The 13,388-nt window shown below is 42.4% G+C and overlaps 1 protein-coding gene across 1 annotated transcript in view; it reads left to right on the top strand.

Moving 5' to 3' along the window:
• HOMER2 (homer scaffold protein 2) overlaps window positions 1-13,388 on the top strand; it is a 315,280-nt gene that overhangs the window by 282,252 nt on the left and 19,640 nt on the right. The window contains exon 8 of the mRNA XM_077472968.1: window positions 4,456-4,536. Within this exon, the coding sequence (XP_077329094.1) occupies window positions 4,456-4,536 (81 nt within the window). The remainder of the gene's footprint in view (window positions 1-4,455; window positions 4,537-13,388) is intronic.

The following is a 13,388-nucleotide window of genomic DNA, read 5'->3' as shown; positions in this document are numbered from 1 at the left end:
GATAAACTTAACTGCTTGTGTGATCCAAGCATGCACGGATTTGAGAATGTGTTTTATTTGAATGCTTATGGTAAAATTATTTTTTTTCTTTTGCAGAGAGATGTGTGTGTTTATTCAATGGACACACGTTATAAGGGAAATATGTAGGCTTTCACATCTGGCTTCTCTGGATGGATGAATCTCTGTGCTATACTATTGTAGCCATTGGAAGCTGTCAAAATACCCAAACAGCAGATGCATCTAATTGGATGCAGCTTCTGTTCTGCTGACAATTTTCTGCCCAACTCCTTTAATTTTTCAGTTTAAGGATGTCAGGTGGTAGGGGGACTACAGGGCCACCTACTATGTGAATTTCATCTGCTTCCTCGGGAATCGTCCAAAGTTGAAATAGTGTAAGGCCAGCTTTATGCTGATTCTTTGTCTTTAATTTTTTCTGAATCACAGGCACACGACCAATAGTGATAAGAAATCCTGACACTTTTCTGGCACTCTTGCTGCATGCTTGTTCATTTCCCATGACAAGAGGTATCAAAGCCAAGGCAGTTATCATAGCCAGCAAGATAGCACCCATGAAGCTACAAGGTGGCCTGTCAAAATCATCTGCAGCAGGCCAAACCTTTCTTTCTTTCGTTTTTTTTTATAGAGTATTAGAAGGGTTGAAGTATAACCAAAGGCTATATTTTTTTTTTTTTTTTTGATGAAGTGGAAAGGGATTGGAATCCATGTCTGGTTTTTATGTTCCCCTGTTAGTCACCCTCTCTATTTGTCCTGATGACCATTATCATGGAATGTGAAATTAAAAGAAAATCCCACATTTTGGGTGGTCATCAAGAACATGTGGCCCCATTGGAACGTTTACCCCCACCTTTTGTTCAGATGACAACTGCAAAATTTTGGATCTTCTTTGTTTCACAACATTTTCATTGATGTAAAAAACCAAGAGTAATACAAAACATCAATATTAGTCTTGTATGACAACAGAAGAACATGTAGGAAGAAGACACTACGTGGGGAAACAGCTTTTCACTTGTATGTGACCACTCCTTCCACCAGTAGGAATAAACTCTTACCAGCTGGGATGGACCTCTGAAATCTCAGATGGTCAAAAGCGCAAATTCACATCCAAGGTGTGCATGTGCTTTATTGCTTGACTTCCCACGTACCGATGAGGAGATTTTCAGATCCGATTGATCAGGTGCAGCCGACTCCAGATCAATGCCCAGCAGTTTCACTCCAGGTGTATATGGGCGGGGGAAATAATAATAAAAAAATATTCACCAAAAGCTTCACTTTTAAAGTGAAGCTTTTGGGGAATATTTTTTTATTATTATTTTTTTATTATTTATTTTTTAAAAGTGTATATTAATAAAAACAATCTTTTCTAAGCTACACTTAGATCATTTTTCATCATTATTATTTTTTTGGATGGAGTTTTTTTTTTTTTCTCAAACTTTCCCCTGCCCATATACACCTGTTTATATATACACCTGGAGTGAAACTGTTGGGCATTCATGTGGAGTCGGCTGCACCTGATCAATCGGATCTGAAAATCTCCTCATCGGTACGTGGGAAGTCAAGCAATAAAGCACATGCACACCTTGGATGTGAATTTGCGCTTTTGACCATCTGAGATTTCAGAGGTCCATCCCAGCTGGTAAGAGTTTATTCCTACTGATGAAAGGAGTGGTCACATACAAGTGAAAAGCTGTTTCCCCACGTAATGTCTTCTTCCTACATGTTCTTTTGTTGTCATACAAGACTAAGACCCCTTTCACACTGGGGTGTTTTTCAGGCGCTTTAGCGTTAAAAAAAGCACCTGTAAAGCGCTTGAAAGAAGCCTCATCTGCAGTCCCAATGTGAAAGCCCAAGTGCTTTAAGAGCCCTTTCACAATGTCAGCGCCCGAAAAACGCTCGTAAAGCGCCGCTTAAACTAGCAGCGCTTTACCAGCGTTTTTCGAGCGTTATTGGGGCGTTTTTAACCCCTACTAGTGACCAAATAAAGGGTTAAAGGCGACCACAAAACGCTGCGTTTTTCAGGCATTTTACAGGCGCTTCCCATTGATTTCAATGGGAAGGGGCGCTTTAGGAGCATTGTATTCCCCACTCCAAAAGCGCTGCAAAGAAGCTGTTTGCTGGACTTTTTTTGACGCCCTGCCAGCGCAGCGCCTCAGTGTGAAAGCCCTCGGGCTTTTACATTGGGATTGCAGTTGCGGCTTCTTTCAGGCGCTTTTTTTAACGCTAAAGCGCCTGAAAAACGCCCCAGTGTGAAAGGGATCTCGGTGTAAAAGCACTCGGTCTTTTACATTGGGATTGCAGTTGCGGCTTCTTTCAGGTGCTTTTTTTAACGCTAAAGCGCATGAAAAACGCCTGAAAAACGCCCCAGTGTGAAAGGGGTCTAAGGTGTTTCGTGTATTGCTCCTTGAGGTGTTCAGCTTGCAAATTTATTTCCTTTGATACATGTGAGCGCTGATTGTTCTTTCTGATTTGAATACAAAACATCAGACTTACAGAGTCAGTATTCACATATCGAGACAAGAGGTTACATGTATACAAAAGGGAAGACCAACATGGTCTATAAAATCAAGGCAGATATGGCATTCAACGAGACAAAAAATAACGCAAGTTAAATCCTGGCAATGTCCAGCCAGGCTAGAAAAGTAGAAACACTCAAAGGCAGGGTACAAGTTATTGCAATAGAGTAGTGTCTTTGACAAGGTCAATTACAGCGAGGGGAGGAGAAAAAGAAGAGAAGGCAGTAATACAGAGGGGAGAAAGGGGTATGAGAGAAGGGTATGGAAAGAAAACACGGAGGGGTCAGCTGTGAAACTGAAGGTAGAGGTCCTGGGTAGGTGATATAGACTTGTTCATTCTCCCACCCCCTGCAGTAGGGCAACTGTCTTGTGTGTTTCAGGTACAAAAGAGAGGACTTTCAATGGTGATGAAGGACTGTATGAGTCCAAGGGCATGCCAGTGCCCAGCACCTAGGGTTATATGTTTCGATACACTGAAAATTTTGGATTTCTAATCACTTTCTGTGTCAATGACAATGGTTAGCTGGACAAAGAGGGTGAATCTACGTAGCAGGACCACAGAGGGCAATAAAAATGCGATAGGTGTAATTTTTCTAACCTAAAAAAGTTTTGACTAGTTGTGCATTGGGTGGTAATTTCACTTTGTGTTGCAGCACACCTAAACTTATATCTAAAGTGTATTACTGAACGTTGAGGTAATGTATTGCAGGTTCTGGTTATATTGGTTATATTCTGGTGTATCTGGTGAGTGGCCATTGCATCAGGTGGTGGTGAAGTCACATTTATATTGGTGGATCTAGAAGCACTTTATACAGGAGGAATATATTTGCACAGAAGTGATCAGTCACTTAGGACATTCACTGTACTGGAAAAAAACTTTCCTTTATACCATAGAATTGCACTTTATATATTGTTGCTAATTTGCACAAATATATATGTATTTTGATTTCTATTAATGGTTTATTTGTGTTGAGGGGTTTATATATGTTTCTGATATATGCACGGCACTTTAAATTTGTTTCTAAAGGATTTGCTAATACGACACTGTGAAGTTAATATTTAAATGAGTTGGTATAGACAATAGTTAGCGCAATCCATATTTTTATACGTTGTTTTGAATTTGTTTCACTCACAGGGTGATATTCATACTTAATTGCAGCAAACTATGATATACTTAGTTGGTTCCTTTTGCGCCGGTTGCACGCTGTTTTACACAGATTCTGTGGGTGGGTCTGTTGCCTGGAGCTCGGTGGGTGGAGTCGTGATGTCAGTAGACTCCCCGCCCACCTCTACACTCCCCTTGTTAATATGCATATTCTCCTGTGTATTTCTTACACTGAACTTCTGCTATAATCTCTAACATCCAGTGAAAAGACAGGAAAGTAACCACATGACTTCAGCATGCCCAATTATGCTGAGGTGGGGAACATCCAATCCTGGCAGAGCAGCAGAAGAAAGTAGTGGGGGAGGGAATTAAAAAAAATGCATGTCTCTTAGGCTAGTGCACGAGATATGTAAATCTGTCACTCACAGCAAGGGGGAGGATTTGCCAAAGTTTTTCTGATTGTCAAGATTTATCTCACTGAACAATAAAAAGATTGCTCAGAGCTGGATTAACTGTTTGTGGCAAGACTGGGCTCAAATGATAGGAAATCTTATACTCTACATTATGACATAAAAAAATGTCTATCATCCAATCATATACAATAAAAAATGCACTTTTTTTTTTTTTTTTTTTTCCTTGCATGTCCCTCTCAGATCTGCAGTGACTGCACTTCCAAGCGCACTTGTAATGCAAAGTGGATTTGCCTTTAGTAAATAAACCCCATTGTTTTTATTATCTGCTCCGCTACAAAATTGCACAATTACCTTAGTGTCCCTTTGGATTAATTATGAGATTTATTCATTGTGTTCTTTCTTCCAGGAACTTGACGATCTCAGGAAACAAAGTGAAGTCATCCCACAGCTGATGATGGAGTGTGAATCAGTGACTGATAAGCTCCAGGTAAGCAATATATATGACAACTATCAGCTTTAATTGGATATTTATTACCCAAAGCTTGGTCATACACAGCTCGATTTTCATTTGAACATTCAAAGAAATTTTTTTTATCGGAACATTCTTTCTTGCCATCATTAAGTCTTCATTGACACTAGCGCAACTCCAAATTTGCACAATTTTCATTGCGACATTGATCTGACTTTAATCTCTCTGGATCAAAGATGTATCAGAGTAGTGCAGGCAGCTTTTCAAAGTCACTGCCACTTGGACGGGTGCCATTGAAAAGAATAAACTGCGCCTTGTCATACGACTTTGAAGACCTGCTATTTGAATGGAATCCCTGACCCATTAAACTGGCCTCATTACAATATGCACAATTGTCCTGAATGAAAACCATATTCGTATGAGAAATATTATTGTTACTACTGTAGAAAATGAATGTCGATATTACCCCTCTAATCATTAGAAAATCGAAGGAATGTTCTGAAAATGAAAATGTTCCATCAAAATTCTATTGGTGAATGGCTGGCTTCATTTTGTATCTGCTAGGCCTGATACTTTTTGGCCAATGCAGCCTCAATTTCGGATTGTTGTATACAAATATGACATTTCAGCAGCCAGATATTCAATAGTGTACTGTTTGTTCCTTGCTCAGAAATATCCTTCACACCTAACACAGGGCACCTCTTAAGAGATGACCAAAGCTCTGCTATTCAGTGTATGGTAGTCCTCAACTTTGACTTTTCTCTAAAGCCCAAAATTGGAAAACTGCATCCTTGTCTGCACCTCGCCAGATCACGAATTAGTGGCATTAAGCTGTATATATTCTGCCATTTTAAATGTAGCTACAAGATGTACTTTAAGCCTTAAAGTGGTTGTAAAGCCTTACAAACCACTTTGACCTACAGGTAAGCCTAGATTAAGGCTTACCTGTAGGTCCACGAAATATCTCCTAAACCTATACGGTTTAGGAGATATTTACCTGAAGACAGCCACCGCTGTCTACGGCGCATGTGCCATAGACAGCGGCGCGCAGGCGCACTGGGTAAGCCACAGATCACGGCGATATGCCGTGAGTGTCGGCTCCCGTGCGCATGCACGGGAGTGATGTCATCGCTGCTCCGGCAAATCACAGCACCGGAGCAGCGAGACCCACCAAGAAGATGGAGATGGAGGGGACCCACGGAGACCCACCAAGAAGATGGAACTACAGGGGATAGCGGTGACATCGCTGGCTCCTGTGTCAGGTAAGTGACACATAATGGACTACTATGCGATGCATAGTAGTCCATTATGCTTTACCTTTGCAGGGAATCAAAGAGGAAGTAAACCCATTAGGATTTACTTCCTCTTTGATACTACATGCTAATCATGTGTTACTATAAAGATTCTCTCCAGCATCCTTTTGTTGAAAATATGCAATCTGTAAATTTTTGGTCTCTGGTAAAGGCATCCTGAACAATTTTATCGAGCTGAACTAAAAATACGAAACATATTGTAAATTCTAGCTAGAAAATAAACTGAACCAATCTATTTTTAACTTTAAATCAGATTTTGATGACTTAATCTTTCCTTTTTCGTACATGGGTATCCATTTTTATTTAATCATTAATGACCACCTTCAATAATTCAGGACCAGCAAGAAAAGGTGACTTTTAGCTAATGAATTAATGGGGGCTGGGGCTTAATTTTCTTGTATTCACGTTACATAAGGCTTGTTCGTTTTGTCATTATGCATATCACTTTGCTGTTAATAACATAATTTCACACCTTGTTCCTCATGAAAAAGTCACTTTATTTATAACCTTGAGATATCCTATTAATTTCCACCGGGGAATAGAATGTACAGATATGTAAAACCTGTCTTACTCTAAAGATGTCTACATCCTTGTGACTTTATTAGTCTACTTAAAGCAGTGTTCTGCCCCCAAAAAAAATAGCCAGCAACTACACATACCGCGCTGCTGGCTTTAACAGTAGGATATTACCTGTCCTGGAGTCCAGCCATGTCGGCACCGCAGCTGATGTTTTCCATCAACTGTCGGGTGCTGCTGCCACCCTTGGCTTCATGCCAGGAACCCTACTGCGCATGCGCAAGACCCTGACCTGGCGACAGGGAGAAGAGGAGGAGGGAACCCCGCGGTGATGTCACAGGCCACGGCCCAGACTCCCGGAAGTGGGAACAGGATATCCTGTCCCCCCTCCCGCCCAAAGGTGGCAATTGTGGCACCGGAGGGGGAGAAGAGACAAATGAGCTGAAGTTCCACTTTTGGGTGGAACTCCGCTTTAAGTCACTTTCTTACAGCTGGGTTGGCTTTAAATTTCTTGGGCAACATCTATAGCATGTTTGTTTTCAGGAGATAAACAGTACTGAGGATAATTGTGTGGTGCTGGGGCAGTTCTGGGACCCTCATCCATGGAGCTCAACAGCATCCTCCTCTTTTTGCCATTTGTCTTTTTCCCTAGCAAGTTGGATGCATTGCACCTTAAATTATAAGCACACCAGGGTTTTCCACATCTTGTCTTTGGTCACACATAGAGAAAAGTCCCAAACGTCGTACACAAAGTTATTAGTAAACAGGTGAAAGCAGCTTCATCCAAAGCCATGCTTTGGGTCATGGCTTTGGTTGAAGCTGGTTGAGGCTGCTTTCATGTGTTTACTAATGGCTTTGCTAGGTGTGGAGTGTTTGGGACTTTTTTCTATACATGTCCACAGAATGTGAAGCATTAGACAGACCCCTGCCTAGCCAGCACCCATTGCAGGAAACACCAGGTGGATTTACAGGACCTTGCTTTTTTATGAGGTTACCTTTTGGTCATGTTTTATTAGAGACCAACTATGAAATTAGATGGTCATAGTTGTCACCTTCCTTCCCCCAACTTTCCATCAGCTATGAGTAAAGAGAGTGGGGGGACACCTGTACAAGTGGCAGTGCAGCGTGTTGCTGCTAATTTACATCATACTGGTGCTGCTCATATTTCTGGATTAGGAGATGTTGATGGCCAGGGTGTGCACAGAAAGGTGGCACAGATAAGCAGCATTTAGCTCAACCCAGAAGTTCTGCCAGTACAAGCAGTGATGCTTACCACAGTGTTGGCCCTCACTGCTCTGCTTGTGGTAAATAACTGGTAGACAGAGTCTAATGAGCTAGGTGGGGAGGATGCCTGGACAGGGCCGGGCTTCATAGGCAAAGGATAGAGAGTTTGCCCTTCTTGGTGCTGCTCAAATTCAGGGCATTGTTAAAGTGCAGTTCTGTGGAAGCCAAACGCAATATTCCCCATGCAGATGTTCCTGAAAATGGCTGTTCGCCAATGCTGGGTGCTGAAATTACCACAGACTGGAAACCTCCTTTTTCTTCACTCTGTTCTGTGGGAAGGGACAAATCATGGGACAGGAACTGCTCTGCAGGGATTACAGAAGGTCTTGTATGCTGACTTTATAAATTACTAGACTACGCAAAACATATGTACTAGTTTAAGTGCCACCTATAAGGACAGTGATTCCTTTTTATGCATTGGTTTTCGCTTATATCTGTAGAACACTGGCTTGCTTAGTCAGCACGCAGATGCTTGTAATAATGAGCTACTCTACTTATTAGGCAGCATTCACAGTGCTGGCGGTGGAAAGTCTCTAGAGCCACCGCTCTACTAGTAAGAATTTATTTTGTACAATTAAGCTGGACATACATGTGTAGGTCTAGCAAGAACTGTGACTATAAACTTGAGAAATGTTCCAGTCCTACATAATTGCCATCTGAATTGATTGATATTGATTAATATAAAAGCAAAAAGTGTATCACCACAATTAGCACATAGAGGCCAATCTGTTGGTGGCTGTGGACAGGAACCAGCAAGCCTTTTAACAAAAGAACATTAGCAAAGTGACCAAAGAAGCCCTTAAAAAGCAGTTCTTATTCATGAGGCAAAATTCACAAACAAAAACGGATGCAGTGAATAAGTAGTGGTCCCAGCATGCCATATTTAAGGACCCAGCAGCATCCTTGGCAACCAGCAAACAACGTTGTTAAGGAGCCGGCTGCTGTGTCCTTAATAACCGATGAGTCATGAACTGTCAACGGGGTTCCCCTTTAACAAGGGGGGCCCCAGATCCCCGCCCGTCACCATGTAAATGGGTACATTTTAGTCCTTAATTAAAAAAAAAAAATCTCCCTGTTGTAGATCCATCATGAAATCACAAGGCCCACCAATTCCAAGTCTCACTGCCTGTGTCCATAGACTCGGACAGTTCAGCTCATCCCTGCCCCCCACTCCCTCATCACAGGATATGGCAGACCGCAAACTTTTTACAGTTTTGCAGGTAATGCATTAAGGTCAAAAATGTTTAGAGTTTAGAACCATTTTAAGGGAAATCGCTCGACCGCTTATCATACACTATATTACCAAAAGTATTGGGACACTTTACATGCATATGAACTTTAATGGCATCCCAGTCTTAGTCCGTAGGGTTCATTATTGAGTTGGCCAACCCTTTGCAGCTTTAACAGCTTCAACTCTTCTGGGAAGGGTGTCTATAAGAAAGGTTTGACCATTCTTCCAGAAGCACATTTGTGAGGTCAGGCACTGATGAGGACGAGAAGGCCTGGTTCACAGTCTCCATTCTAATTCATCCCAAAGGTTGTCTATTGATAAAAATCAAAAAAATTGAGGTATCTCAGGTACTTCACTTTGTTTAGCCAACATCCCAAAACATAGAGGTTCTACCAAAAAGCAAATCCCCTCAAAACGGCAGGACTTTTCAGGCATAGACTGTGAGACTTATAACGTACATATAAAATCATACAATCACTTTATTATAACGAAATATCAAAAAGTATACACATAATAAAAAAAGAATACATCAATATATTTTGTAATGTGCAGCCTAGTTACATACAACCAAACTTGTTCAAAAAAGAAGAAAAATCTTTTCAATTGTATATATATGACATAACTATTACATCATCACATATACATAACCAACAAAATCAATAATCTGCATATGATATGTCCTACGCGTTACGGAGTTTTCTCCTTCTTTAGGGATCTATTATTTGTGCAGGTCTATGTTATTCAAAAGTCTGATCTAAAATAATAAATAAAAACACTCATGTACATGTATATAGAGCTTAAAGCAGGAGTCCGCCGGGACTCGTTTTTTTTTTTTTTTTTTTAAAGTCAGCAGCTACAAATACTGCAGCTGCTGACTTTTAAAATGGTGACACTTACCTGTCCAGCGCGCCCGCGATGTCGGCATCCGAAGCCGATCTCTAGATCGACACTCGGGTGCTGCCGCCGCCATCTTGGGTATGGGAATCAGGAAATGGAGCCTTTCGGCTTCATTTCCCGGTTCCCTACTGCGCATACGCGAGCCGCGCGGCGCAATCCGGACGGTCCCCGCTGCCTCTGGGATCTGTGTGTTTCCCAGCAGGCAGCGGGGCACTTGCGCAAAGGGGCAGGCAGTTGCGGAAAGGGGCGTAATCTACGCCCCTTTCCGCAGACAGCTATCCCGGAAGTGGGTGCAGTTACCTGGATTATCCAGGTAACTGCACCCCCCTCCTCCCTGAAAGGTGCCAATTGTGGCGCCGGAGGGGGGGGGGATTCCGATGAGCGGAGGTCCATTTTAGGGTGGACCTCCGCTTTAAGGGTATAGATGGGGGGGAAAAAAGGGGGGGGGGAAAGATGGGGGGGTGGTTTTTGGTTTGCGGAAAAAAGAGATTACATACATGATCATACTCACATGCATGGAAATGTATTCCAAATAAGGTTATAACATGACCAATTAATATGGACCTTCAACACGGTATGGTTGTAAAGATAACAAAGGCAAAGAGGCAAAATGCACAGAAGGACAAGGTGAGAGAAGAAGGGTGTCTATTGGGTTGAGGTCAGGACTCTGCGCAGGCCAGTCAAGTTTCTCCACCCCTAACTCGCCCATCCATGTCTTTATGGACCTTGCTTTGTGGACTGGTGTGCAATCATGTTGGAAGAGGAAGGGGCCATCTCCAAACTGTTCCCACAAATATGGGAACATGAAATTGTCCAAAATATCCTGGTAGGCTGACACCTCATACGTTCCCTTTACTGGAACTAAGGGGCCAAGCCCAACCCCTGAAAAACTACCCCACACCATAATCCCCCCTCCACCAAATGATTTTGACCAGTGCACAAAGCAAGCTTCATAAAGATATTGACAAGCAAGTTTGAGGTGGAGAAACATGACTAGCCTGCACACATTCCTGACCTTAAGCCGATAGAATGCATTTGGGATGATATAGAGGGGGAGACTGAGAGCCAGGCCTTCTTGTCCACATCAGTAACTGACCTCACAAATGTGCTTCTAGAAGAATGGTGAAACGTTCCAATAGACACACTCGTAAACCTTGTGGATGGCCTTCCCAGAAGAGTTGAAGCTTTTAAAGCTGCAAAGGGTGGGCCAACTCAATATTGAACCCCACGGACTAAGATTGGGATGCCATTAAAGTTCATGTGCGTGTAAGGGCAGGTGTTTATTTTACATGTTACAATCTCATTGTACAATTTTCTTCTATTTGCCAAAACTATTTTTAATGAGGACCTCCCTAAACTATCCATTCAACTAGTATCCAATCAAGCAGCCCCTTGTAACACATAGTTGTTGGTAGATCTAAAGAAGATTATAAAGTTAGATTTTCCTATGTCAGCAGTTTAACAGAGCATCAGATAGTTATACAAATCTCACAAGGGTTCTAATCCTTCTCCTCCCTTTTTCCAAAACTTGGTAAAAAATGTTGGCTGGATGTACACTTTAAACAAAGATCCAATGGGCAGGTACACGTGGGAAAAGTAACAAGATGAATATTTGAATTTGTTTTGTGGCCTTTATTCATACTTATCATGTCATAGATTAGCTCTATGTGAATCCAGGACAAAAAAAGCCGAGTTCTCATGGACCCCAAGGAGGTGTCCTGTTCTTCATGTGTCAATCATTATGTTCAGTGGTGAGGGCAAAGACTCAGCTTGACTCTCTGTGACTTCCAATGATCTGAAAGCAGGATGAGTAACGATCATCATTTATTTTTCTTGTCTAGTTTTAAATCAGCTAATTTGCATATAATCAGCTTTCCCAGCTTTAGAAACTAAAACAAATTATGGTTTATGACAGGGGTGCTCAACTTTTTGAAGAGCGAGGGCCACTTAAGCGAATTGGTAACTGGTCGCGGGCCACAATGAGCGGAGTGGGAGGATGACAGTTTCGTGTCCACGGACACGGCCCACTCTAATCTGTGGGCCCTCTGATCCAATCCTATTCGCCCAGATGGAAGGGGCAGATCCCTTTCTATTTTTTTTAGGTAGGCGAGTGCTACTCCATAGAGGTGAATAGTAAGTCCGATTGGGTTGGACCAATCATGTGAAAGGGGCCTAAGGCTGCTTTCACACTGATGCGCTGCGATTTGCCCAAACCGCGGGTGCAGCGCAGTGAACCTGTGAATTTTATGCAGGGTAGCTGCACTTTGCCGTAAACTTCTATTATAGCCTGCAGGTGTGGCGCACTTTCTAAAGGTGCAACAAACCCGCAGATAATAACAGAAGTCTATGGTTCAATGCAGGTAACCCGCAGCTGCACTGCACCTGCGGATCAGTTTGAAAGCAGCCCAGTAACCACTGCAAAACAGATATATACATATATACTGTGAATTTAGTAGTAAACTTACCTTTAATAACTGTCTTCCATTCTGGATTCACTGGCTGTTGCTGTCCTAGGCGGAGTGCATTTGGTATCACTCTGCCTGTCACAGAAGCGGGCACTATACAGGAAGCATTGGCTTATGTGGCTCTGCTCCGCAGCCACTTGCTTCCACTACCAGCGGCTTCATTCACAAAACTGCTGCTCTGGGATGGCGGGTTGGCAACCCGTGATCTGGGCTTGCCAACCTGCCTTCTTAGAGCAGGAGGTCGAGGGCCACATCAGAGGGCTCTGCGGGCCACAGGTGGCCCCCGGGCCACTGGTTGGACACCCCTGGTTTATGATATTTAGCACTGCCATTCCAAATTCTAGAAAGGTTTGTTTAGATTTGAGTTATTCCCTGACTTCATAGCTCACACAATACAACGTATCTAAGGTTTTATATATATACATATTTGTGAAGAATAATAGCAGTCCCCTTATACTGGGCCTTTTACAAAGCTGCCAAATTGTGCTAAATGAAACTTAGAAGTGACCTTAACCAAAGAGCGGAATGTAAATGTTCTGTCTGTTAAAGAACCTGTGGAAACATGAGGTTAGATTATAATTAGACCATTAGTTTCATGATGGCTCACAGAAGGGCAAGGTGTCCTGGTACACCAGGCATGTTGCAGTAGAGTTGAAGAACAATCATTTTTTCAGCTCTTATGTGCGCTGACCTCTCCTGGAGTTTAAATGGTTTTTATGGATACCAGATGTCTTGTAGCTCTGTGTGATAGTCTTTAAGTCTTCACCCCATTAGTAGACCCGGAGCACATTAACCTTTCTGTTAGATAATTAAGTTATTTTTTTATTTTATTTATTATAGGTACTTGTATAACACCGTCAATTTACACAGCACTTTAGGCTACTTTCACACCGGGGCGTTGAGGGCGTTAGCGGTAAAGCGCCGCTAGTTTTAGCAGTGCTTTACCGCTGTTATAGGGTCGTTTTTTGGCCGCTAGCGGGGTGCTTTTAACCCCGTGTTAAAAGCGACTGCAAAACGCTTTTCCTGGATTACATAGTGTGATACTCCACCTATTGTACCAGCAGGTTTTTTCTTTCTACTACCCCTTGTGACCTTCAGTGCAGAAATTCTTTCTTTTCTTTCCCTTTCCCTTCCTTTCCTAATAAAGTGGCTGGTGAGTGTATA

The sequence above is a fragment of the Lithobates pipiens genome, unplaced genomic scaffold, assembly GCF_037356315.1.
Source record: "Lithobates pipiens isolate NorthernLeopardFrog02 unplaced genomic scaffold, aLitPip1_a1.2 Scaffold_8, whole genome shotgun sequence".
NCBI classification, from domain to species: Eukaryota; Metazoa; Chordata; class Amphibia; order Anura; family Ranidae; genus Lithobates; species Lithobates pipiens.
Note: the sequence above shows the minus strand (reverse complement) of the source record. Positions and strands in the feature narration are given on the sequence as shown.